The sequence below is a fragment of the Pelodiscus sinensis genome, chromosome 20 (assembly GCF_049634645.1).
Source record: "Pelodiscus sinensis isolate JC-2024 chromosome 20, ASM4963464v1, whole genome shotgun sequence".
Lineage (NCBI taxonomy): Eukaryota > Metazoa > Chordata > Testudines > Trionychidae > Pelodiscus > Pelodiscus sinensis.
This window is the reverse complement of record NC_134730.1, coordinates 11726197-11753704: the sequence shown is the minus strand read 5'-3', so window position 1 is coordinate 11753704 and position 27508 is coordinate 11726197. Positions and strand designations below refer to the sequence as shown.

The following is a 27508-nucleotide window of genomic DNA, read 5'->3' as shown; positions in this document are numbered from 1 at the left end:
TCCATTGTCTTGTAGATGTGAGGCAGACATTGATGCAAGGTTCATGAGCCTTTTCAGTGTATAAGGAAGTGAAATCTGTTGGCCAACAGGATGTTCTAAGAATCTGTTGATCTTGTGGTGTTTGTGGAGGAGGTAGGTTATGTCCTGGAGGAAGTTTGCCCTTTATGTGGTGAGTGGTTAGAGGAGGGTTTCTTGAGTAAGTGCACCATGGCCAGATGTGTGTCTGCCTGGGTTCCCTTGTTTGTGTTTCTTGGGAGATATGTAAAAGATCCCTGGGGTGTGTTCATGGGAATAGGGTGAGAGTTTCTCATGGAGTTGTTTAGGGAAGGATTTAATGATGTCTTTAAATTCCCATGTGAATTGTGGTATGGGTTTGTCTGAGTCCTTCATAGGAAATGGAGTCAGATTGTCATTTGGCCTTTTTATGTAGACATGGTCCAGGACTACAATGACACCCCCTTTGTGTGCTTGCTTGATCCCTGTTTGCTGGTTGGATTTCAGGAGCCATAAAACGGTCTTCTCAACAGAGGCTGGTCCAGTAAAAGGTCACCAATGGAAGTTGATCTAATAAGATATTCCCTCACCCAACTTGTTTGTTTTATATGCTGGGACCAACATGGCTACAACACAAGCAATGATGGAAGATGTTTGAGTCCATTGCTCCCTCAGTTCAGCTGATTGGCCAGTGTGGGAGAAGTGCAGATTTTTTGCAATACGTAGGCAGGAGTTGGGAATTCTGATTTTCATTTCCTTATCTCCTTGAATCCTACAGACAAACTGAATAGCCCTGATCCCTTTCAAATGGCCTCTGCACATTCATGCTTAATGAGATGCCCAGGTCTGAGCTGGAACATCCTGGAAGTATGAATATGTAGAGTCCATTTTGAAGAACCTGAGTTAACAAGTAACCTTCATTTCCGAGAAGCTGCTAATCCCTTTTGCTGCTACACTAGAAGGGATTGTTGAGGAGGAGGAAAAAGATGTTATGTCAGAAGTGACCTCATCTCCCTTCTTACCCCCCTCTGTTCTTCTTGTGAAGGTCCAAGAGGCGAATTCCAGGTTTGACCAGGTTGCATTACAGGAGATGGAACTGGCTCCAATCCAGAGGAAGATTGAAGCACGGTCTGCAGAAGATTCCTTCACCGGCTTTGTGCGCACCTTGTACTTTGCAGACACCTTCTTGAGAGACAGTGAGTAGAATGAGCTCTCCCCCAGCCACTCTCTCAAGAGCTCTCCCCCAGCCACTCTCTCAAGAAGTGAAGAGAAAGCACTATGGTCTACTAGATCATAGACCCTGCACCTCCCTTTTTGTTCTCCCTGCAGCATTGAAACTGTTCAGTCTAGGGCTATAGTAAATGACTGAGAGCAGAGCTGTTCTATGTGATCATTGGCCGCTGCTGACTAGCCCATGATATGAGTTCACTTTCTTGGGGGAGTTTGAAATATGTGGCTTTTTTCAAAGATGATGAAGATTCTTTGGCTTTAAAGGATAGCATGTGTTCCCTTTAATCCTGGTGGAGAAGCAGCAGATGCCAAACTGATACTACATTTGAATTTCCCTCACCCTGTGTGCGCATGTGCATCTGCATACAGACAGTAGAACCGCTCCATCACATTTGAAACCTCCTGGGTTACGTCTACACTGCAGGCTTTTTGCGCAAGAACATTAGTTCTTGCACAAAAACTTGAGCATCTATACTGCACGTGCGTTCTTGTGCAAGTAAATTTAGAGTAAAGCGTCAGAACAGAGGGCTTCTTGCACAAGTTATTCCTCTCCCCTCAAGGAATAAGCCCTCTTGTGCAAGAAGGCAGTGTAGATGGGCAACGGGTTTCTTGTGCAAGAAACCCCATGGCTAAAATGGCCACCAGAGATTTCTTGCACAAGAGAGGGTCCACACTGCCATGGATACTCTTGCACAAAAGCACATGGCAGTGTGGACACACTCTTGCACAAGAAGCCCGCAGTGTAGACGTACCCGTGGAGTAACAACCCGCTCATAGGCTTTCTCCCTGCCCAGGTACCCGTCACTGCCCCTCCTTGTGGGCAGGCACCAATGGAGGCACAGTCTATGCGTTCTGTTTGCGGGTTCCGCCAGCAGAGAGGAGGATGGATGAACTTGTCAGGGCAGAGCAGGGTGAGTATCACTCAGTAGTGGAAACATGGGAAACAGCCCTAATGGGATCAGAAGGGCTGCTGTCGTATACCGCTAGGAAGGCACGAAGCTGTTGGTTACAAATGGAGAGCAAGATGACTTGGAAACAAGTCAAATTGTTTGACCACACTGCATAAAAGCGATTGAATTATTAGATGCATTTTCTAACCTAGGATGGCTTTCTTGTGGCTGATCAAAATGCTTTAAAAACTACTCTTCATAAAGTGGCATTTCTAGAATCCTGGCTCTAGGGCAAGCAGTTAATTAACATTTCTACAGATCCAGATGCTGGTGCATAAGCAAAGGAGGCAAACACACAGCCGCATGGGTTTCACTCCTCTTTTTTAAATCTCTAGATGGAAGACTAATTGGATATAGAAAAGCATTGTCTCTCCAACAGAACGTGAGAGTTCCAACACTTTGTGCTTGTTGCATCCTTCTCACCCTTGTCCATGTCTTGTCTGTCTAGCCAAGGAAATTCAGCTAATGCACAGGGCTCCTATTGTGGGGATACTTGTCTTGGATGGGCGCGGCACTCCTCTCCCAGAGCCACTGGAAGTAGCACATGACCTTTCTAAAAGCCCTGATATGCAAGGCAGCCATCAACTTCTTGTGGTTTCTGAAGAGCAGTTTAAGGTAAATACCATCCCCATTCATCTCATCGATATAAATTCCCTCGTTTAAAGTATTGATCTGTACTCCTAGGGATGGACTTTAGTAGCTCCTAGGAACTGTGGTCTTGGACTAGGCTCTGTTGTTTGGCACTGCCCAGACAGATGACACTCCCTGCCCAGGGCGAGTGGGAGTTTAGCATAATGCAGATGGAGAATATAAGGATGTTTGTGGATTTATTCAAAGCTTTGATAGCTAAGGTAATTGGGCACTAGGAGAAGCAAACTGGAGTTAAGGGGACATGTCCCTTTACAAGGTGAACTGAGAATTGGTAAGTGTTTGAAAATTGTTCAGTTTTCTTTTTCAGACTAGCACATAACCAATAAGGAAGGAAACTGCAGGAATAATTTATCAGGAGAGCTCCTTGTTCTTTTAATGTGATAGTGGGCTAATCCTAGTTTTTCCCTATGGATAAACTTTGAGGCTTGAGGGGAAGGGGTTTGAGAGAACAGGAGATGAAGCATAATGAGGGTCTCTGATTTGAAGCCTTATGTCTTCTCCCAGTGAAGTCAATGGCAATGTTCCCATTGACTTGAGTGAGAGTAGGAACAGGCCTGAAGTTGGGACCGTGGCTGGCTCCACTTATGCCTGTTCACTATCCCAAGATATCCAGGCTTCATTTTAAGCAGGAAGCTAGATTCAGACCTTCATTTCTGTGCATGGTGCAGAGCAAAGATGCCCTGTGAGTCAAGGCTTTGTTAAAGCAGGAGGGAGCCAGCACCCTCCCCAAACTGGGGTTGTTGGCAGTATACAGAATGGAGGTTTGTGAAGTGTCTTTCTTTCTCCTGGCAGGTATTCACGTTGCCCAAGGTTAGCTCCAAACTGAAGCTCAAGCTGACAGCACTGGAAGGCTGCAGGGTACGAAAGGTGACAGTCGCTAACTTTGGCAGCTGCAAGACCAATGAGTACAGTGAAAATGACCTGGCCATCCTCACGAACCTGGGAGACGTTCAGATCATCTCTCTGCCCTTCCTAAAGTTGCAGATCCGCTATCCCTGTATCCGCAAGGAAGATGTGAGCGGCATTGCATCCTGCGTCTTCACCAAATACGGCCAAGGTATTGGCACGAACAGCATAAGCTCCCCCAGATCACTCGCCTCTGCCGTGTCTTCAGAACCCTTGTTTCACTCCTTTAAACCTAGCAGTGGTTTTGCTTCCATAATGAGCCAGCTGAATCCTCATAATAGCCAGTCAGGTGTTAACTGACTCAGTCGATTGTGGTGTCTTCTGTGCTCCATGTTTCTTTTGAGGCCTCAAAATAAGATGTCTCTATCTTGGCATCTCCCTGGGCTGCTGGATGACTTCTTGTGTCACCGCTCCCCAACGCTGTCACTTCACGCTGGCACCTGTGGAACAGGTCTTCCAAGGCCACTTGTTTTTTCCTTTCACCACTCCAAAGGAAGCAACCAATCTCCAGTGTTACTGGAAAGAGCTTGCCGCTCAGGCTCCTGTCCTTAGGGCAGTGGCTGAAAACTTTTGGACACATGGTGCACAGCAGCTTTAAAAAGAGCACAAAGCCACCATCAGTTCAGTCGCTGTGTTGACCCCTTGATGAGGCAGGTGCAATTCTTCTCCAAAGCCCCAGTGAGTAGGTTTGGAGGAAGAGGGAAGTAGCCCTTTCCGTTGAGAATAGAGTACGTTTCCCTTTAGGCAGTGGTTCTGGCTCCTGAGCGTTTGTTCTGTCATGAAGTTGGTCATAAGCAAATGCCTTTACATTTTTCCTTCTAGGTTTTTATCTGATCTCACCATCAGAGTTTGAGAGATTTTCTCTGTCTACCAAATGGTTGGTTGAGCCCCGGTGTGTTGTGGACACATCGGAAGTTGCAGGCAACAACTACTTGCACAACAAGTCTGGCATGGAGAAGACTACAAGGAAATTCAGGTAGGATTGTCTATCAAGTTCTCTGTAGGAGCAACTTGCCTCTCGTTTGCTTTTCCATTGCGGCTTTTATACTTCTGACCTTAGTCCTGTCTGGATCAAGCCAGGGAGACAGTGTTACAGAGAGTTCTAAATGTTTTTGTATGTGCCCTCCAAGCTCTCGGTGATGCATTATCTTGTGGAGCAGAGTCTCTTCTTTCCAAACAGGACTGGGTAGGGCTTTCTTTGAAGACTTAACTTGCTCTGAAACGTATTCCTGTGCGGGCCTATTCTTCAATCCTGCTTTTGCTATTATGGCAGCAGGTCCCGCAGGACTTGCAGGATTCCAGTCTTGCTGCAGGGCTCTGGCATGAGGCAGTGTAACTCTCTCCCTGGTCCTTTCCCTACCAATTGGTTACTCACTCCCTGTGCTTCACAAGTCTGGGGGTCCCTCTGGGGTCGCCTCATGCCAGAGCAGGGTTTCCCAACCTATGGGTCGGCACCCAAGTATGGGTCACCATTACATTTTAAAAGGATTGCCAAGTGTCTCCCCAGGTGGCTCTGCCCTCCCTCCTCCCCCCGTTTTTTTAATTGCCTTGGGTCACCAAGTCTTCCTGAATTGTCAAAATGGGTCCCCATCTGGAAAAGGTTGGGAACCGCTGGGCTAGACTATTAGACTAGTGCTTAATTTACATTTAGGCAATCAGAAGGTTTGTTTCCTCCTACCGACTTTCTAAGAGTAACATCTTTTGAGGGCATTGCATGTGACTTCCCCATTTGCACTCTATCCTGCTGATTGTTTGCAGTATATTGTGTAACAGATTGGGGATTGTTGGTGCATAGTTGAATGCTGGCGTTCTTCCTCTGGGAAGCAGATCTCCCAAGAGGTGGTCTGTGCTGGCACAAGTCCCCTGGCAGTGAGCTGTAAAAAAAAAAAAGAGGCATTCTGGCCACTAGGGATCTTCCCTGTCAACCAGCATCCTAATGCTTCTCTCAGCTGCTTGCTTAGGACACCCCTCTGCAGTAGCATGGCATGTTCCGATTGATCCAGAGGAATCTTTGTCTGATTTGTCTGATCTGCCAGCTATGTACAAGAATCTACTTGCCCCTCATACATTTTTTTTTTTTTTAAACTTTTTCCCCAGGGACTCGGCCAGGAGTTCTGGTGAGCCTGGAGAAGATGGTAAGCAGGCAACAAATGCATTATTTAACTTGTATAAACAATTTTTAAGCTTTTATGGTCAGAAGTCCTATTTTCCTCCGAGGATAGGCATGAGGAGGTGTAGTGTTGCAATAGATACGAAGCTCAGTTTGAGATGGAGATGACTACTCCTCACACCCAGAACAGGCTAGTGCTATAGGGGAGAACCTTCAGGTGACCTGGCCATGGCCGCTTCAAGTTCTACGGTGGGCTGATCTTGGATTACTTAGCAAGGGAAGTGCAGCTGTGCTGTGAAGAAGGGATTGTGGGCATGAGGAGTCTTTTATTATTTAATGAGCACTTTGCTGTATTTGTCTCTAGAAGGAGGCAGACTGGGCTGCTTAATCATCTTTGTATGTTGTGGTGGTCCCCATAGTGCCCATCACTGTAGTGTTCTAAGTGCATAGTGCCTCTGTCCCCCAGGAAAAGTATCTGGATGCCAGCTTGTTTTCTGCCTTTCAGAGAGGAAGTCTGCGAGGCTGATGGAACATGCCTTACTCAATGATGAAAGTGAGTGAGATACAACTGTTCCTGCTGGAGGGGCCGCTCCTCCGATTGATTGGGGGGGGGGGAGAGATGTAGCCATCTCTGGTGGAAGCATGAAATATTATTCATCCTCTTGGTGATAGCAGACTGTTGTAGCACCAAAAACTACGTTAAGCCAGAATTATTTATTTGCATTAGTGTATCACCTAGGAACTCCACTGGGCTAGGTGCTGGACAGACTCAACTGAAAGATAGTCTCCCTCCCAAAAGATCTGGACTAGCTTTATTTCATGAATGAGTGAGGATGGGAGTGTGCCAAGGAAGAGAGAGAAGGAAAGCTCTGCTTAGCTGCCTACTTGTTTCCATGGCTTCCTAGTCCTAATATGCACAAGGAGTTTCACTTTCCAGCAGTACCTGAGAATGAAAGGCCAGTGGAACTGGCTGTCTTGGACTGCTAGCATGTTGGTGCTGGCAACCTTTCTGGAGATGCTGCTTCACTTCTGTGCGCCAGCCTGTTTAAGCCCCTTATTTAGTGTGTTGTGACTGTCAGACATGTACTACAGCAGAGGCATTTTAAAGGTCTGACAGCCCTGGAAGAGGTAGAACAGGTTTTAAAGGCCCTTCTGAAGTGAGGTGCCGTAGCAGTAGCAAGTGCAATCGAGCTTTTCAAACTGAACCCTTACAGTGCTATACTGATGGAAACAGAGGCCCTGCATGTTTGCTGCCACTTCTCACTGCTCTTTAACTGTTTGCTTTCCAGAAGTTCTGAAGGAGATCCAAAGTACCCTGGAGGGGGGGAGAGGGTGAGTACCTTGTGATCAGCCTTCTCTTCTCCCGGGGGCCTGGGAAAGGGTGGGAAAACGGGAGGAGACCTGGCACAATGGCAGATATTGTTGCAGAGAAGCACGAGCCACTGAGCAAATGGCTGTTAGTGAACTGCTCCAAAGAGAAGCTTTTTCTACACAAGAACTCCCTGAGGTGTTTATGAATAATCCTTTGTCTCTTTCTCTTGGCAAAACAGAAGCCATCACATTTCCAAACCCCAAAGGAGCAGGACTCTGAGTACTCGTATACAGGTTCAAATCAACCCACACTATTCTATGGGCAGGCCACATGGGTTTAGGTGGCTGAAGATGGGACTTGGGACAGGAGCTCTAGGGATCTAATCCTGGTTCTGCACTGACTACCTTGGACATGTGTCTCTCCGTTCCAATTCCCTTTCTCTACACGTAGGCAATAGGTTACCTCATGGGTGTTGGGCTTTAACTCCTGTCCAAAGAACACTTTGAACTGTTCAGGTGACGGGTTACAGATGTGCAGGTGAATGAGGCAAAATACTTTAGCGCTTGGTGGGGAACCCAGGGTTTCCAAGGATCTGCGGAGAGGATGAGTGACTGCCTGCCTGACAGCTGCATGAACCTATCCAAATAGGCTGATTGCATTTCACTGACGGACTTTGCTCCCTTGTCATTGCAGGAGCTATGGAGAGCGAAATTCAAGAAGAATTCACGTAGGGCATGGGCTGAGTAATGGAGGAGGTAGGTGAGGCCACGGGTATTTCCAAGCTCAGATGCAGCAGCGTGGGGCGAGAAGTGATTGGACAGTATTCCCAATAAACAGAGCACCAAATTGCAGTCCAGAGTGCCAGGAATGCTCTACAGCTGTGGTTCTCAACTGAGGCTACATGTACCTGTGGGGGGTATGCAGAGACCTTACAGGGGGCACATCCATTCACCCAGAGATTGGCCTAGTTTTAGAACAGGTACACAAGAAGCACTAGCAAAGTCAGTACTAACTAGCGTTTCGTATGGACAATGATGTGTTCATACTGCTCAGATGCTGTACTGTGAAATGGAAGTGTAGTATTTATAGCCCGATCCATTTATTTTTCTAGTCACATGGTAGCAATGAGAGTGTAAGCAATCACGGCACTAGTGTGCTGACACACCTTTGTATACTTGTCTGATTTTCTAAGCAGGCAGTTAATTGCAGTGAAACTTGGGGTACATGTGACAGCAGACTCCCGCGAGGGGTACAGTAGTTTGGAATGATTGAGTCACTGCTCTGCAGATCCCCTTTGCCTGGAGGGGATCCTGTTGGCTGCCTGAGAGGTCTGTTTGTGTCTGAGCAGCTTGGGTGCCGTCTGAGCAGAGTGCTGCCCTGGTCCTGGGTGGAGTGACACAGGTTCCTGAAAGCCCTGCTTGCATTTTGAGCTGCTGGGATGTGCTGTGGGCACCCTGTGGGAGCTGCTGGGAGACCAGAGTGCTCTAACTGGGAGAACTGGGGCCTGGAGAACTCCTCTGCACACCACTCCCCTCTTTCTACCCAGCTCTTTGCAAAAAGCCATGAGTAGGCTAAGCTCTGGCTGTTCTACACTGCTGCATTTACAGGGCTCGACAAATTATGGAAAATTCTACTTGCCAAACAAAAAAATGGACTCGCTACCTCCCCCCCTCCCCCAAAGTGTTTTTTATGGTATAAATTCCGAATAAGAACAGTAATTACTAATATGTTCTTAATAAATATCACCCAAGTTATTAATAAATATCTTATAAATGTCTACCTTTTCCCTCTTCTGCCATGTCTCCTCCCCTTGCTCCATCAGCTCCCCTGGTGCCTGCTGCTCCCCACCCCTCATGCTCCTCTGCTGTCCTGACTCCTGCCCTTCTCACTGCCCTCAGCCCTTCTCTGCCCCCCTGTGCCCACTGCTCCAGTAGCCCCATTCTGATCATGTGAGCTACTCCTCCTCATCCCCTCTCTTAATACCTCCCTCTACACACCTGCCCTGCCTCTCTCCTCTGGTGCTGGTTCACCCCCTGCAGGTGCCTGCCCTTCTGCTTCACCCCCAGAATCTTCTGGCTTCTGCACCTTCCTGGTGCCTCCCCCTTCCCTCACTTCCCCCTTTGCCCTCTTTTTCCCTGATACCCACTCCCTCACCACCCTCTGCCCCATTCCCTTCATGACCCTGTGCCCTCACACATGCATTGCTCATCTCCACCTTCCTCATGCCCACCCCTTCTTTCAAGCCTTCTCCCAGCACCTTCCCCTCCCCCCTCTAGCCCCTAGTGCCCTTCCCCTCTCCTCTCCACACATCACCCTGTCCCCCCTCCCACTGACACCTCCCCTCCTGCCCTTTTCCTCATTGTCTGCTCTTGGCCCCCTGGCATTTCTTCTCCTGCACCTCTGTCTGTTGGTGCTTTCCCCTTTCTTCTTCTTCTTCTCCTGACCTCCTCCCCTCAGCACAAGCCTTTCCCCATATTTTTCTCCTCCCCTCCTCTCCCCCCAGCCCAGCCCCTTCCTCTCCCCCAGGGACAGCTCTAGGTTTTTTGCTGCCCCAAGTAAAACATTCCCCCCCTTCCTTTTGTTTTCTTTTACACGTTTGCATTTTGCAATGAGGTTTTTTGTTTTCATTTTTGTCCCAGCATTTTAGCCCTATAAATAGCATTTTCATTCTTCCTTTTTTTTTTTCCATAAAGGCAAAGGCGCTTCAAGTGAACTTCCCCTTTCACTGCTGCTGGATCACAGCAGCCTTTTCCCTGCCCTGTCCAGTCCCTCCCTATGGGCAAGCACCCTTCACTCCCGGCCCACAGGGGAAACAGGGTGCAGGGAACAGTGGAGGGGGGAGGGGACGGGGTGGCATGGGGAACAGGAGGTACAGAGCCAGAGGGACGTGGGGATGGGGGGGGAGGGCAGTGTGCGGGGTGCAGTGGAGGCACGGGGAATGGGACGTGAGGAACGGGAGGGCAGGGATTGGGGGGAGCAGGGTGCAAGGGTGGCACAGAGCCAGAGGGAGAGCAGGGGATCCAGGGTGGAGGGGCGGTGTGGGGAATGGGTGGCGGGAGCCAGAGGGGCGCGGGGCGGGCGCAGTGAGCCGGGCAGTCGGCTGGGAGCGGTCTCTCACCGGCGAGGAGGCTGGGGCTGTGGCAGGACTAAAGCTGGCGGGGACACGCAGCCAGAGCCGAGCTGCCGCGGCCCTTTAAAATCATCTGCCGCCTCCTCGCGCCGCAGCTGCCCGCTGAGAATCGCCACGGTTACCCCTCCCTGGCAGCGCTCTACTCTGCCGGCCGGCAGTTCAGATGGGGCCGTGCCGCCCGTAGTTCAGGCTTCAGCCAGCCTGTTACAATGGCCCACCGGGCCAGTCCGCCCCTGTACTTGCCCTGGTGAGCGGACAAGTGTATTTGTCGAGCCCTGTGCATTTATCATGGCCACGGGGAAACCCCTTGCAGGGTACACTCATCTAGCCGTGATAAACCAACTTGTCCGATGTAGGGATGTTAAATATCAGTTAATTGAATAGTCGCGTAACTTCATGAATTCTTATCAGTTACTCGACTATCCTACGCTACCAGGGGCGGGGCCAGCAGCCAGTGTGCTCCGGCCCCACTCCTGAGGAGCCCCTCACCCTCCACGCTGCCTCCTCTTTATCAGAGGCAGCAGTGTGGGGTGCCAGGTGGGAGCTGGTCCGTGAGGGGAGCCAGTTTATAAACCAGCTCCCCTTGCGGACTGGCTGCCTGTTGCCCCCTGCTGCTACCTCTGATGGACAGGGGCTGCCGCTGCCTCTCTAGGAGGAGGTCTGAGCTCGTGGATCCAGCACAAGCTGCAACTGAGCCTTGCTGCCTGCCCACTTAGTTCCTAATTGGCTTTAAAAGCAGAGCTGTTGCAGGAGTAGGTCCTGCCCCCGGTGGGAGCTGGGACTGACCCAGGCTGCTGGCCAGACTGCTTAAAAAAATGTACTGGCTGGGCCGGGGGAAAGGGGCGCGTGAATGTTTGTATTCTCTAGCATTAACCTAGAAGCTCTTGCTTATCAGTTAAACTTCACTATTACATCCCTCGTCCAGTGCTGGTGTGCAGGCTGCCTGTCTTCTCTGCGGGAGTGTCTGGCAGCCAGAGCATAAGGCCTGATACTTGGGGTTTGCATAGGGACGTGAGTTGATCTTGTGAGCATTGCTATGAACCCCAGAGCAGAGATCAGACTGGCTCTGGTTAGCGTCCAATGAGTTCTACAAACTGTATACCCATCCGTGACTGAATCGGGGTTGGTGGACAGGAAGTTACCTGTTGAGAAGGATTCTAATGTGGCACTACTTATTCTTTCCCTAAGCTGAATGACCAGACCTCAGTGAAGCTGCTGTGACTTGCTGGCATTGGACCGAGTGCCGTAACACTACTGACTGCGGGAAAGCTGTCCCATGGAGAGGAGGCCTCTACTTCTCCCTGCACAGCAGGAGACAGAGCTGTGACTCCCCGCGGGTCTGCCTGCCTCTTCCTCTCCCCCTCGTGCCTCACCAGAATCCTCCTCCTCCGGGAGTCTGCCTTGCACAGACTGGCTGCTCTGGTGCACCACAGGCCTCTGTGTACATCTTTGTAACTTTTTTAACGTTTGCACAATGATCTCTTTTCTACTGGGCTGGGTTTTAAATTATAAATGTTACTGCCCTGGGTGCAGAGTTTTACTAAACACACTGTTACCTCGGAGTGGTTTAAGATTATTTTTTGTACAATTTTTAAAATCCTGTGGGTGTTTGTTTTTATTGGAAACGTATTTTAAAAATGAACTTTTTTAAAAAACAAAACAAAAAAACAAATGAAATAATATATCTGTCATTTTAGATCCCTGTGGCTGCTGTAACTGGTATTTGAATGAGGCATTCCGGATTTTGTTTGACGGTACTGTTAACTGGTTTTACGGATTTGGGTAGAATCTATTTTTGTAGCTGTTCAGATTGGAGGAAATTTAATCAAACTTGATCTGTTTCAACACTACATTGCTCTCTTTGAAATAAATGAAAACGCTCAATTACCTTTGTGGTCGTGGTCTGCTCCAGTATCTGTCACTTCAACAGATTCCATGGTGGGGACTCGCCAGCAACTGCGATGTTGCTGATGGACCAATTCTAATCAATACATGTGTCTAATTAGAAGGCAGAGCTGTTACCCTTCACCTCACTTGCCTCCTTTATCCACAGATGGGGGAGACGGGACTTCTGACTCCACCCCTCAAAGTCTGATCTAGAAGCACTTTATCCCATCATAATTCAGAGCAAAATTAGAAAATCTTGGGGATTCTCATGTGCTAGTATTGAACGCTGGGTAGCAGGGGATTGTACATGGGCCTGTTGGGGGCAGAATGCAACTCCCTGGTGCTCTGAGCCCTTTCAATCACCACTGTCGCTCCAGGCAGTTGTTCAGGCTGTCTGGGGAGGTGGAGGCACCGCATGATGCACTCCAGGTAGTGCTGGGTGGAGGGATGGGGGACTGGGACGTGTTCCAGGCAATACTGGGAGCTGGCTGCCCTTGGCCCTGCCTTTTCTGGTGAGGCCCCACCCCTTTTCTAGGGGCCTAGTGTGACTGTCTGCTCCCCAACTGTGCAGTCCACTGAACCAGCTATGAGCTGTATGGAAAAGCTTTAAGTAGGAGAAACTCTTCCATAAACAGTTGTTCCCCCACCCCCATCCCAAATCATTTTATCAAGCTAAAATTGATCTTGTTTTCATTACTGATCTGTTGGAGGGTGGGTGTTGGTAATGAAGAGGGGAATGTGTTGATCTGTTCCAAATCTATTCAAGACTCATGAAGGGTAAGTTTGGATTTGTTTAGACTTCCAAGGGCTGCATAGCACCTGGGTTTGAAGCAGCAACTATTTTCCATCCCTGTCCCTGGCTGGCAGAGCTAACGTATGTACAAGCACTACTTGGCCCTGCTGCTGAGAGGCCCCTGCTGTGGAATCTGATGGGAAGATGGTCAGAATATGGTGAGAGACTGTATCAAAAGCTTTGCTAAAGTCAAGGTGTATCATGACCACAGTTTTTCCCCTGAATCAGCAGAGCTAGCTATCGTAGAAGGCAAGTAGGTTGGTCAGTCATGACTTACCCTTGGTGGATCCATGTTTGTTTTTGATCACCTTCCTTTCCTCTAAGGCAGGGGTTCCCAAACTTTTTGACATGCGGACCAGTAAATCCATTCACAAGCTTTTGGAGGACTGGTAACATTCATTTGCATATCCATTAAGCAAATGATGAATATTCAAATAAGCTGTTTCTGGTCCTCCCAAAGCCCCCAGTGCCAGCGTTAGCAAAGCTTTTGATACAGTCCATGTATCCAATCCATATTCCCTTAACTTGCTGGCAAGAATATTGTGGGTGACTGTAAGATGGATAGAAAGCTGGTTAGATCAGGGTTTCCCAAACTTTTTACTTTAGTTAGAACCCGGGTTTTTTTCAGTACTGTTTTGCAGCCCAAAAATATAAATGCATATAATGAAAAATGAATAAATTTTCAGTGTTTCACCTGGCTGCATCCTCCACACAGCCTGGGCCAGGGCTTGAGGGACCTGGTACCACATGAGCACTCCAGGAGCAGAAGCAGATCGGGGATGGGGTGTCTGGCTAGGAGGAAGGGTGCAAGGAGGGGTAGGGTTGCCAGGTGTCCGGTTTTGTACTGGACAGTCCGGTATCTGAAGGTTTTGTCCGGGAGAGAAATTGAAAAGTTACCAGACCTATAAAATGTCTGGTATTTTCTAATTAGGTAAGTTTTATAATTAGGTGCATCAGTCCTTAGCTGTGAACTGCCTGGCTGGTAGATGTGTCCACTTGCCAGGTAGTTTGCAACTACTCGAGGGGGGGCAAAATGGAATCCCTGGCCAGACTCACTTGTCTGCATGTGCCCAGGTCAGTCCTGCTTCTCCCCTTCTCCTTCCCCCTCCCCCCCTTCTCCTCCTGATCTCCCCAGTCCAGCCTGCTGCTTCGGGTGGCTGGTTCCTCCCACGGCTCAGCCCCGCTCCCCTGTCCAGCCCTGCTTCTGGCAGCTGGTTCTCCCATCCTCCTCCTGATCTCCCCCAGCCAGCACTGCTGCTGCGCGCCCCCCCCCCCCCCACCGGCTCCTGTCCACCCTGCTTCCACCACCTGCCCTCTCCGATCTCTGCTGGACAGCCCTGCTACCCCCAACCCTGCTTCTGCCGCCCCCCCAATCTCTGTAGGACAGCCCCACTGCCCCCAGCCCTGCTTTCACTGCCCGCCTGCCCGGATCTCCGCAGGACAGCAGTGTTTCAGAATAACTGACGTTATTCCGAAATAACACAGGCCACGGCTACACTATGAACAAGCAGTTATCTCAATGTCAAAATGTGAGGCCGGGGGACTGCTTACTCCAACTCCTGTAATCCTTGTTTTACGAGGAGAGGAGGAAGTCATGGGAAGAGTGCTCTCAGACCTCCTGCTACGTAGATGGCACCAAAAGCTGAAATAAGCTATTTCAACTTAAGTTACGCAATTGACACAGCTCAAATTGTCACTTATTTCAGCTTTAGCCCTGCTGTGTAGCTGCACCCTCCGTGTTTGTTTCAAAAGGGACTCCTTGAGGATCCACCTCCTTCCCTTTTGTTAACGATCAGCAGCTGCTGTGCTTAGGTACTGAAGTTGTCTGCTGCTGTAGGCAGAGGATTTGATGACACTTTCTATTTCTAAACATGAAGGCTGTGTCTACACTGGCATGAATTTCCAGAACTGCTTAAAACAGAATACTATTCCGTTTTCAGTTTTTCTGGAAAAGGAGCGTCTACATTGGCAGGCTGCTTTTCTGGAAAAGCCCTTTTTCTGGAAAAGTGTCTGTGGCCAATGTAGACGTGCTTTTCCGGAAAAGAACCCCGATTGCCATTTTCTCGATCGGGGCTTTTTTCCAGAAAAGACTACTGGGCTGTCTACACTGGCCCTTTTCTGGAACAGTGTTCCGGAATAAGGACTTATGCCCGAGCGGGAGCAGAATAGTTTTTCCGGAATAGCGGCTGATTTTGTACAGTAGAGCGTCGTTGCTTTTCCGGAAATTCAAGGGCCAGTGTAGACAGCTCGCAGCTTATTCTGGAAAAGCAGCTGATTTTCCGGAATAAGTGGCCCAGTGTAGACACAGCCAGTGTGTCTCTTTCGTGGGAATGGCTGGCCTGGGAAAGGAACATATCCCAGCAGCTCCCGCGGTACTCCTCTCTCACCCCGGTGCCCCACCAGAGAAAGCTGCACACGGCCATGGAGGGTAACAAAGGGAGAAGTTTAATGGGACCTATGCACCAGCTAGGAAAGGGATCAGAGGAGCAGCCTGCATTGTGTGTCCCTCCTACCATGTTTTCCAGTGGAGTAGGAGGAGGAAAGCCAAAATCCAGCTGGACTGTAAAACACAATGGCCTTCTTACCCCACCCCACAGACCCCTCTCCTTTGACAGTGCTGGCAGCCCAAGGAAGGGGAATGGGCAGGAGACAGGCCAATGGCCTGGCAGAGAGCATAGGTACAGGGACGTGGTCTCTGCTCCCTCAGAACAAGGGCGAAAGCTGCTTTATTCCCCAAGGGCAGCTGTGCAGCTCATTCCCTTCAGGGGAGCTGCTGGTAAAGGAATCAGGCAGAGAGCAGCCAGGATCCGTGTGTTCTGGACCACCCTGGGGCTACAGCTACGCTGCTGTGTGTTGCAGAGGAGGATATGCAAATTGTGCTCTCATTTGCATATCCTTTTCCGATTCTTTTTGTGGAAGAGATTTTTCCAATAAAAAGCCCCATGTAGTCAGGGCCATTTGTCAAGGAAAAAACCCTCTTTCACAAGACCCCTTATTCCGCGTAAATTGAGGCTTACAGGGTCTTGTGAAAGAGGGTTTTTCCGACAAATGGCCCCGTCTACCCAAGGCTTTTTATTGGAAAAACCTCCTGCAAAAAGAATGTGAGCACGGTTTGCGTATCCCCTTCCGTAAAAGAAGATATTGTCGCCGTAGCCTGAGGCTGCTACTCCCTTGCCTGCTTGGGATTCCAGCAGGAGGGGATGTGAGTGCTATGCAGTAACTGGGCATTATGGCCTAGAACAGTAAGCCACTGGCCCTGCTGTTGCTTGTTCACTGAAGGACTATAAAGAAAAACGGTCTACAGCCCACTGTGGTGTTGCCTAAGGAGGCTCACTGAGGAGCTGCTTGAACCTCAGCCACTCCCTCAGTTCTGTTGCTGCTGTTACAGTTGCCAGAGGCTGTGATTGGAAAGGGGGGTTGTGGTGCTGAGTCACCTTGACCATGCCTAGGCTTACAAGCTTGCAGCAGTCCGGCTGTGCCACTGTAACCGGGCTCGTGCAGCTGTTAGATCGACATGCAGGAGCTCCGTGAGTGGTGCTAGCTGTGGCTGCAGAGAGTGACTCCTACCAACACCGCACTGCACGTGAAGTGCTTATGGCAGCAAAACCTACACTGCTGCAGGAGTCGGGGGGAGCGGGGGAGTTTCCACTCCTGAATGCCAGAAGTTTTGCTGACATAAATGCTAGTGTAGGCATGGCCTTAGTTACAACCTGACTCCAGCAGGAGGAAATCTTGCCAGGGCCAGCTGAGGGGGTAGCTTCCTAACCCCACTACCCCGTCAGCCACTCACTCCTCTGGGCTACCCCAGCCTGGCCTTTGCCTTGAAGTTTGCAGAGAGATGGATCCTGGCTCCAAGTCCCCTCCAAATGTCCACTCAGCCCCTGAACACTCGCTGCCCTTAGAAATTCCAGGTCTCCCAGTTCTGGCTTAGCTCACCACTCCTGCATCCCACACAGCACTGGAGCTCAACTATAGTAAAACAATTGAGAGAAGAGATTCAAACAAATACATGATGGAAACAAATGATCACACACAAACCAAATCATCAAACGCTGAGGCTTACTCATTTTAAGTTTCCTAGCTAATACAGTAGATTTTCTCCACCCACTAAGTTCAGTCTTTTGCAGTGATTGTTGGTCTGTCATGAAGCACCTAATAAACCATCTTGTTAGTCTTTAAAGTGCTACATTGTCCTGCATTTTGCTTTGTTCCAAGTACCTCTTCAGTGAATGGATGCAGGTGTCTTTCTCCTCCTCCCCCCCTCCCAGCTACTGAATCAGTCTTTTGTCTTTATTCATAGACAGGCACTCCCTTTGCTGTCCTTTCTTTCCTTTCCCCTTCCAAGCAATTTGTGTTCATGGTTTGTGTTTGCTGGATTCTATTGACTTTCCTGCAGCGGTGGAAAGGTGGACAATGGAGCAATAGGTTCCATAATTGGCTAGCTTGGGACGGGGGACATCTCCCTCCTGCTTGAATGGACCATTGCCCAGCCATTTCTCTTCAAGGCCTGTTCTGTAGGTGTTATCTGTGCGTACACCCTGTGATGATTGAGTATCTGGAAGTCGGAAGCTTTCAGCAGCCATCTTACATGCTACCATCGAGCAACTCAGTTTTGGAAGGCCAGGGGGCCACAATACTCACAGCACATGCCGAGAGCTGCAGCTTAAGTGTGGTTGCATATACATGCAAATAGCTTCTTTCACACTGACGGGCATGAATACAGAGGTGAAGGCAAGACTACACAACACGCAGGCCCTGTTTAAGTCAGTTCTGCTGGTATTATCAAATGCAGCATTTACCTGATTTCCACTCCTATGACAGCACTTTTCATGAATAATGACAGTCCAGGAATTTAACTTCTACAACACATCAACAGAAGACCATTATATTGATGACTCATTTGTTTTGGCTCCCACTCGCAGGTCGCGTGTTGAGCCCTGTGTAAACCCAAACTGCGCTGCGGGCTGCAGGTCGAGTAGCCCTGCTTTATGGCTAACCAGCATGAAAGCAGTGTCCTGTGTTGAGAGTTTGTCAGGTCTGAGACACAAGCTGCTCGGACGGAAGAGTGGCCCCTTTGCCAGTTAGCACCAAGCATCCTCCTGGCCTTGGTGCTCCTCGGACATTGGTACAGTAGCGTTAGCAGGGGCTATTTTACAGGCATTGGTTCTGGACTCTTACCTGGGCAAGGCATCTGTCTGCCTGGTCACAAGGCCCTCACGGTGCTAGGGGCAAGGTCTCCTACCCGGAGCAGCTTACTGTTGTGTATGCTCAGACCTGGCACTCGGCCTCTAACAGACCCACAGTGGGGACCTGTGAGTCTGGCTGCATCTGCCAGCTTTCTACAGCTTTCAGCAAGGGCAGTCACACCCAACAATGCCCCTCTCCCTCCTCCTGTGTCTAAAAACATAAGTGCATGTGCAGCCCTCCTCGTGGTCTCCTCCCACTCCCACCCACAGCTTGTAATATCATCAGCTTGTGACACACTAAGCACCACTGCTGTTTGCGCAGCTCATAGTTGTGGGTGGTTTGTCATCCACTGGGCGGCTTGTGGTGACACGGAATGAATCACGGCTGTGTCCCTGGAGCGGCTTTTAGAGGGCAGTGTGGCACTAAAGTTCCACAGTTTGGGTGTCGCCTCCATGTTCATGTAGTGAGTCGCCCTTCGTTTTCCATGGCTCTGTCCTTTACGCATAGCGAAGCCAGGTGGACAGTCTGTGGGATATGTAATCAGGTCTTGAGGCCACAATTTTCTCAGAGCCTCCACTTGCCTCTCGGTGACAGCTCTGAGACAGGGATATAATAGTGCAGTCAATTAACAAGTTAACCAATAAGCAAAAACGTATTGGTTAATGCTATAGACTACACACATCCTGGCCCCCCACGCGCAGCCCAGCTTTTTTTAAATTTTTAAGCAGCCCGGCCAGCAGCCCGGCTAAGTCTTGGCTCTTGCCAGGCCTGGGTCCTATCCCCGCTGCAGCTCTGCATTTAAAGTGTATTCGGAGCCAGGTGGGCAGGCAGCCCAGCTCAGTTCCGGCTCAAGAAGGGTCTGGAAGCTCAACCCTTCCACACACACACCCCTCCTCTCCCCCACCCTGGACAATGGCTGCTGCCACCCCACAGTAGCCTGCTGCTGTATCAGAGGCAGCAGTGCAAGGTGACAGGCAGCTGGTCCGTGAGGGGAGCTGGTTTTTAAACTGGCTCCCTTCACAGACCAGCTCCTGCCTGGAACCCTGTGCTGCTCCCTCTGATACAGAGGCAGCACTGCAGAGAGGCAGGGTGCTCCTCCAGAGCGGGGCCGGAGCGCACTGGCTGCCGGCCCCACCCCCAGCGACTCTAGAACAGTTGAGTAACTGGTAAGAATTCATGAGGTTAATTGACAGTTCAATTAACCGATATTTAACATCCCTACTCTGAGATTTTACGAGCTTTGGCCAAAGGACCAGGGGTTCCTGCACGTCAGACAGCATCTTGACAGGTGGCGGGAGGGTGATTGGAGATGTTTGTACGGGAGCAAATGTAGGTTTGTTTATTGTGCAGTCCTATTCCCATATGTGCATGAGAGTAAGGGGGCAATGTTCACGCCGCGCACCCTGCTAAGAGCTTTGGCCCAATGCCACCAGCACGGAGACCAAATAACAATCCATGGCCTTGCAGTCTCAAAAGCACCTCACATGACACTTGCAAGTGAAGAGGCCTGGTGTAGGCCAAACACCAGCCAGGCCTGGCCTTACCATGAGGGGAACTGAGGCGGCCGCCTCAGGTGCCAGACTATGGGGGGCGCCACTAGGACCCAGAGTGTAGAAAATTGTGTCTGCCAGGGGTGGATGAGAGTGCCGCGGGGCCCCGAGCAGCAAAATTTCGCGGGGCCCCCCCCTTTGACAGCGCATGCGCCGTGGTGCCAAGGCGCATGCGCGTGGCCTCGGGAAGCGCGGGGCCCGGGGCAGCCGCCCCGCTCGCCCTGCCCTAAATCCGCCGCTGGTGTCTGCTGCTGGTGCATATGGGGCCGTCATTTGAGCTCCCCGTCTCAGGTGCCAAAATGCTGTGGGCCGCCCCTGACACCAGCAGAGAAACACAATGTGCATTGGCAGGGACCTCCAGGAAGTGGGGTCGAAGCTGAGGGTCTGCCCAGTGAATAAGACTTTGCATATCCCCGTGCTTCTAGCTCCAGGACACAGCTAATGAACTCTGCCTGCCGCGCCTCAGTGTCTGTCAGCCCCAGTGCAAAGTATGATTCTGAGACTCCCTTCCCCTCTTCATGAATTGAGGGCTGGATGGAGCCAGATTCAGTCCAGGCCCTGTTTGCATTAGGATTCTCTTCTTCCCCGAGTGGAGCGGTGGGGAATTTTGGCCTGTGATTTTGCAAGCATCACCTCCAACAACAATCCCCAGCTACAGGATGCCTAGGGCTCCTGCTACTCCTTACACCAGCGGTTGTCAACTAGGGTACATGTGTCTCTGGTGGTACACGGACTCTTCCACAGGGTACATCAACTCTCCATATATGTCTAGTTTTACAACAGGCTACATGAGAAGCACTGGCAACGTTCGTGCAAACCAACGTCATACAATGACTTGTTTATATTGCTCTCTGTACTGTATGCTGGTATGCAAGTTATGGCAGCAGGGAGAAAGCGAAGCAATTTGTCGGTTGCAGGGGGCTGGGGCACTTGCATGTGTATGTCTGGCCTTGAAAGCAAGTCGTTTTTAAGGGAGGAGAAACTTGGGGTGTGCTAGCCAAATCACACTCCTGAAAGGGGCACCGTGGTCTGGAAAGGTAGGGGAGAGCCACTGTCATGGGCAACTGGGTCTTGCTGAATTGTAAGCCGTCGTGGTGAGGGATGTTAGTGTACAGAGAAGTGATCTGTGGTGAGGGTGGGGAGATGGTATCGGAGGGAGTTTGCTAATGTCTGAGGCAGGGGTGAAAGCAGCTCAGATTTCTTACAGGTACTGTTGTATTGCAATCCCCCGGGGGGGCGGGTCAGGGCAAGTGGTGGGGGGCGGGGTTTCGATAGGACAATACCTGGAAGAAAGGTAAGTGCGAGATGGACTGGGGGGGGGGGGCGCTCAGGACAAGGGCTGGTGACGTGTTCCCTCTAATTTGGTGTACATGGTGCTTCTCCTACCCTGAGGGAAGGGGACTGGCCTTGACCTCTGGATGTTCCTCCCAGTTTTAGGAGTCTGTGAATCTATGTGATGCAGCCCCCTCTTGTGGCTAGATACCCGTCTGTGTCACTACTCATTACAACGGGGTCTCCAACCTGTTCAATCATGAGATCACTTTTTGAATTTAAGTGCATTCTGAGATCTACCTCAGCTAGAAATACCCTCGCCCCTTCTCCGAGGCCTTGCACCTGCTACCTGCAACCTCTCTCTCTTGCCCATCCTCACTCACTCTCATCAGGCTGGGGCAGAGATTTGGGGGCAGGCTCTGCTCTTGGATTAAGAGATCTGGGGTGTGAGAGGGGCTCTGAGCTGAGCTTGGAGCAGGCAGTTGGGATGCACGGGTGCTAGGGCAAGGACTTGGGGACCAGGAAAGGGGTCATGACTGGGGCAGGGTTTCAGGATGTGGGCTCTGACTGGACACTGCTTACCTCAGGTGGCTCCTCGTTGGTGGTGCAGTGGGGCTAAGGCAGCCTCACCCCTGTCCTGGCCCTGTACCAGTCCCAAAAGCAGCCGGCAAGTCCTGTGTTGTGCCCCTGTCTGCTTTGTGGAGAAAGGATACAGAATGGGAGGAGGCACCTTGATATCAGCACCCCCTCCTTTCCCTCCTTGCCCTGCCCAGAAAGCAGGAGGCTTCCCAGGGAGAGGGGCAGCTCCAAGGCAAAGGGCAGGAGATGTGCAGCCGGGGGGGGGGGGGCAGCTGATGGCCTTTTGATCCCGATCTACTGGTTGGTGGCCACTGCTCTACAGCCCTGAACCAAGGGGAAGGGGGACCAGAATGAAGGTCAAAGGAAAACACTCAGGAAACCAGAAGGGGACCCCAAGCCCACTGTTTCTCAGAGGAACTCTGCTTGGGGTAAGAGCTTGGAAATAGGCCTCAGAGCCACAGGGCGCCCCTTCTCCCTCCAGTTCCCTCTGGGTGGCTTTCCTGGCCAGCTCCAGAATGAGGCTACCAAAGAGACCTCGCAGCTTTGGGGGGCCAGGTGCAGCCAGACCCTCTTGCTGAGCCCAAAGGTCTGGAGGGTCTGCAGCCTGACGGGCCCCATGCAGGTGTGCACCGGGCCTCCCTCTTGCTGCAGAAAGGGCAGTTGTTAGGGGAGTGAGTGAACTACTAGGTACACGCCCTTGCTCACTGCTTCACAGAGGAGCTGCCAGCTGAGGCCCGTGGGGGGCTTTCAGACTTCTGCTCTGTACGCTTGAAGGAACAGAAGTTCGACACCATATAGATCCAAGCACGAGGGTTTATTACGCACAGCGCTGGTGGAGCGTCACTTCGCATATTAGGCTCAGCGACACTGCCAAACAATGGATTACTAGAGATTATATAGGGTGCCAATGAGCAGAGAGAAGCGACGGGGTAGGAGTTCCTGAGCCCCTGGATAGGTTCTAGCAGCAAGACAAAATTGACACAATAAGTCAATAATCTAAAAGGTTACATCATTGCTCCGCCCATAGCTCAGGTTAACATGTTTGCTAATACACAGGTGTTATTCCTCAAAATTCTCCTCTTGCAACGTATAAGTTAAATCCTGGTTTCAGGTCCATGGAAATGACGGTGACACTTCCCAGAAGGCTTGGCCCACAGGTACATTCCTAGAGGGTCTTAAAGCGAAAAGAATAGTAAACAGTCCATCAATGCGTCCTCTTGAGCTCGGCTTGGCATCTGTGAAGGAGGATGCCATAACTCAGGCTGACATGCTAGCCCTCTCCCTGAACTCTGGTTGGCATTCGGGGAGTATGTACGGGCCCCTCTGTGAATTACATGCCTGTAACTCATGATAAGTCCCCAGTTACTGCTCCTCACCTGGGGTTGTGCTGAATTAGCTTGTTTATGGCTGTTAAACAAACATGTCTGTGTCTTGCTTATCTCAACCTTTCCTTAGCCATTGTCAGCCGACGGTCAGGGCAGTGTGTGTGTGTATGCTTCCGAGAAAAGGTTTAACGTCCGTGTCTTTACTGCTAGGACTGGGGTCCCATCGCAGAGGGTGGCCAGCAGGCCAACAGACGCCCCATTATATAGAAAGAGCTTATTACACCTTAGATTTTAACTGCTAGAACACAGGGGTTCCTTCGCAGCGGGCAGCCTGGGAAAGGCTGGAAAGGTGCCCCAACGGATCTTGTCACCTGGGAGTGACACAGATCCAAATGCCCAAGCTCTCTTTATGTCTGTCCCTTTATGACCGGCTGAAGTTCTTTTAAATTGTGCTTGGTTCTGTTACAGCAACTGAAGGAGTCAGGTTAAAGCTTAAACAGTTACAGGTTTATTAAAAGACTTATAAAAGCATATGGTTACAATGGCTATTGCTTTATTTCTTAAATGCTAACAAATACAGATTTTAAAAATGGTTACAAAGAAAATAAAGATAGAAAATAGAAATAATGGTAGAAAATAGAAATAATGGTACCAAGTGACAGCTTAATCTTTAAAGAGCTCTAAGTCTATGTATATATATACTTAAACAAAGGACCACATCCAGGTACAATTTTTACCCCTTTCTGTGCCTCTCGACTCCAGCGTGTCAGGCCAGGGCCGGTCTCTCAATTCCTAGGAAAGACGAATACGAGGTGGGCGTCCCCTTGGAACCTCGGGAGATCAAACACCTAACCCGACCAGCAGATAGATGGTAGATTGACACTCAAAGAGAATGCGCTGCTGGACCTATCTTTATACTCCTGGGGGCCCGTATTCTCTTTCTTATCTAAGATGCCGAATTCTACTGGTCCATTTTGTGGCGCCAGTTCTTACAAGCAAGTTTCAAGTTAATTTACACTTGCAAGAGAGATAACTAAATTGTGAGCACTAGACATTTTTTTTACTGGGCGAGAGATTCCTCCCCCCCGCGGATAGATGTGTGTTCGTATCAATATGGGTTAAGTCAAGGGCACTCCTTGGCAGCCTCTTAGTCAGCAATTGGCATATCTCTGTTTATAGCCATTCATGGTCACACATCCTGGGCCTTCTGCTCTGTGTGCCCTGTATGCTCCAGGCAAGCAAAAATGGATGTTACAAGGGGATTCCTGTTTGGCTACAGCCATGTATTGTCCACTGTTAACTAGGCCTCATGCCTCAGACCAGGCCCATGGAGTTTGGGCATGTGTGAAAGTCTTAACAGAGACTGTGGTCAAGGTCTTACATACATATTATTGGGATTTTGGCCCCTCAGCGCTAGAATAAGAAGTATCTTCTCTAATGCTGGGGGTGCTGGGTTCAAACCCTGCTGCTGCCCTATGCAGGGGACCATTTCATATGCACAGACCATCCCCAAGTCTGCTTCTAATGTGGGCTGTGCTTTCCCTTGCTTGTTCTCCCCTCAGGCCAGCAACTGCAACGTGACTAGCGTCTGGGTGAACAGCCTGAGCAGACATCTCCATCACGACCAGGGACCACCTGGTGTCTTCAGTCGGGCTGTGGAGGTATCGGCCCAACAGGCTGCAGAGCTGAGTGATTGGTGTCCTCTGCTATTTCTGTATCCTGGGCTGGCGGTCAGGTGCCAAGCCAGCAGGGGCTACATGGGGGATGGGATTTCAGGATCTATCACTCTCTTTGGATGTTGAGACAGCCAGTTCCAATGCCTACAACTACAAAGAGAAGGTGTCTGCGTGCCTTTGAAGACCTGCAACCTCTCAGGAGCGGAGGTTCCTATCTCCTATTCTAGTGCTTCTTGCCTTCTCAGTCCCAGTGCAGGGACCCTGCACCTTAGTGGTATTTTATCTCCTGCTCCCCATCCAAGCTGAACCTCCTGCCCAGACCTGAGATTGTTCCTATGAGTGTGTCCCAACATGGGATTACTCCTAACTGACTGGAATTGCGCTACCTCACGCATGGGGATAGGGTTAGGGATTCCTGTGGAAAGCCACAATCTGACTGTTCTTGTGGGTCTTTCCCTGAGGTTCTGCCTCTGAGCACAACCTCCCCTTCATACCTGAGAGAGCATTCCATGGGTGCAGAAAGAAAAAACGGGGAATAGACTGTCAGGCCTCCTGACCTGTCTGTGCTTCTCTCCTTCCTTAGCCTGGTGCTTGTCCATGCAGGGCAAACTTTCCCTTCCAGTGGAGGAGTGGCTGTGACTGAGGGATGCAGATAATGATGAACTAAGGCGTGTTTAAGAAATGTGACAGACCAGTGCTGACTAAACCCTGAGCAGTCTCTTCTCCTGTGTGGGGCTCTGTCAGCACACGGGTTGGGCGGTGCTTCTGGAAACAGGTAGGCAGTAAGAACACGCTCCTGGGGCTTCTATTTTCCATCATGTGGGAGAAGTGGAAGAAAAGCAGCAGCTGGTGAGGAGGCAGGAGGAGGAGTGAAGCGTGGTGTTCTGCTATTAATGGCATTGTGTCCCTGGCTCCTGCTTGCTGTACAGGGGAAGCCTCTCCCACCTGCTCCTATACAAAGTAAATGAAACAACTGCTGACAAAAGTGCACTTCTAGGTGGGCGAGTTACTGCTAGAAAAGCGAGGTCCACCTCTCTGTGGGTGCCTGCGAGGGAATGCAAGAGGAGACTGCCCCTTTGCTTGTCCGTCTGCCTCCTGAGGCTAGTTTGTCGGTCTGCTCTGGTGTGGTGCTAGCCTACTTCTGAGCGGGGCCTTCAGACCTGCCGAAACCTCTCTCTGTTCTATGCCCGGCTCTTCCTTCTAGGTATCTTATAGAACATATTACCCCTTTTCACCCCAGTGTTTTCTGGAGCCATGACGTCTCCGAATCTGGCAAATTTACAGCAAGCATTTCAGATTTAGCATAATTCATTTTCAAGCCAGACACTTTCTCAGAATCACGGGAGGGGGGAGGGAGGTTGGGTTGGTTTGGTTTTTTGGACACTGATCTTTCCAATCACAGGCTGAGTCTTTCTTTAAATCTCTCTCTCTCCAAAATGCTAATGCTTTCCAGCTGTTCGGACACTCCATTACACCAGGGAAATTCTTCATTAATGCATTGATAAGGTCCAGTGTAAGCACCGTGTCACCTACCCCCTCTGAGCAGAACTAACTGGTGAAATACCTAAAATGCTGGTGGCCCTCGGCAGCAGCACTCTCCCCCTGCAAAAACTGATCTGCTCTTAGCACAGTTGCTAATGTCTTGGATTAAATTCCAACTTGTTAGACATGCTTTAAGGATGTGCCATGCCCCTCACAGACCCTGCTGCTCCGTGAGATGGCTGGGGGGAGTAGCAAAGGATTGTTTGTGTAGTGGAGGCCAGTGAAAAAGTCTTGGCTCTTAACTGAAGAATTATGGCCAAGGTTTTCCAAGAATGAATAAAGATCTTTTAGTGCCCAATTTTAGGTACCTTTTTTAAGGAGCAGTTTCAGAGAGCAGTTGCTTGGTGAGTCCCTTCAACAAGGCCATGGCACTTGCTATTGTTTTGCTTGCTTTCTTCAGCCTTTCAGCAGCTGATTCCGGGAAGGCAGCAATGCTAAGTTTTACTGTAATAATTCTATTAGAGAAGGAACAGCATGGCCATAGGAGCAACTGGAAAATGCTTGTATCTATCACTGTCCTAAACCTGAGGCCTGTTTGGCATGTGCGAGAAAAATGGAATTTGTAGCACTTGCTGGTTTCCCTTCAGAGCTGTTAATCTAGCAAATTGTTTTCCTGACACCTGCCTGGCTGTGAAGTCCGCATGGATTTATCAGCCACCTCTGAGCAAGACAGGCCCTGCTGGAGCTGCTTTTAGTTCACAGACTAATTGGCCTATTGGGGCTAGAACACAGCTGTGTCTGGGTCACACTCCTACATTCAGCCTTCTAGCACATGCCATCTCCCACACAGTCTGAGCCTGGGCCTGGTGGAATCGGGGGGGGGGGCAGTTTTTTATTGGCTTTAATGAGAACAGACTGAGCCATGAGCCATACATAGCAAACGATACCTGGGCTGGTAGGTATTGGGTGGAAGTTTTTACCATCTCACAAAGCCCGTCTATAACTTTATTTGTCCTCTGATGGTGCTTTTTCACCCAAGGATCTCCAAGCACTTTCCTTGGGATTCCCTCCATGACCTTTCCAGCCGGCTTGTTCAGAACACCTCATTCAGCTCTGGGAGAACACTTCATCCAGTTTTCTGGGATGCCAAAAAACTCAGCTCAACTCCAGCTGGTCACCTATGTTACTATATTAGGCGGGTAACAGCTCTTTTCCCATGCTGACTAGGCCCCAATGCCAGGGGCTGAGGTACAGCGTGATACTACAATTCCAGTTCATGCCATCCACCTCACAGTTAATATGCATCTTTCTTTGCTACTCACAGCTCTGCGTCTTGCATGCAAAGGCCAGTCGCCTTACAGATTGCATAAGGACCAATCGCATTTGTTTGATAAACCCCATAGACCCCACGGAGGCATGGCATAATTCTTCTTCTTCGAGTGGTGTCCCCATGGGAAGTAGCAGGGGGCAGTGC

At 50.1% G+C, this 27508-nt stretch overlaps 1 protein-coding gene across 2 annotated transcripts in view; it reads left to right on the top strand.

Moving 5' to 3' along the window:
• Positions 1–12170, top strand: part of LLGL2 (LLGL scribble cell polarity complex component 2) — a 69054-nt gene extending 56884 nt beyond the window's left edge. Inside the window, exons 17-27 of one of the 2 annotated variants that reach the window (XM_075903670.1) lie at positions 1040–1190; positions 2019–2135; positions 2623–2789; positions 3618–3882; positions 4554–4707; positions 5829–5866; positions 6347–6394; positions 7131–7173; positions 7392–7446; positions 7847–7908; positions 11472–12170. In XM_075903670.1, coding sequence (XP_075759785.1) covers positions 1040–1190; positions 2019–2135; positions 2623–2789; positions 3618–3882; positions 4554–4707; positions 5829–5866; positions 6347–6394; positions 7131–7173; positions 7392–7446; positions 7847–7900 — 1092 coding nt within the window. In that variant the 3' untranslated portion in view covers positions 7901–7908; positions 11472–12170. The remainder of the gene's footprint in view (positions 1–1039; positions 1191–2018; positions 2136–2622; positions 2790–3617; positions 3883–4553; positions 4708–5828; positions 5867–6346; positions 6395–7130; positions 7174–7391; positions 7447–7846; positions 7909–11471) is intronic. The other variant, XM_075903671.1, reaches the window with a different exon arrangement.
• The last annotated feature ends 15338 nt before the right edge of the window (positions 12171–27508 follow it).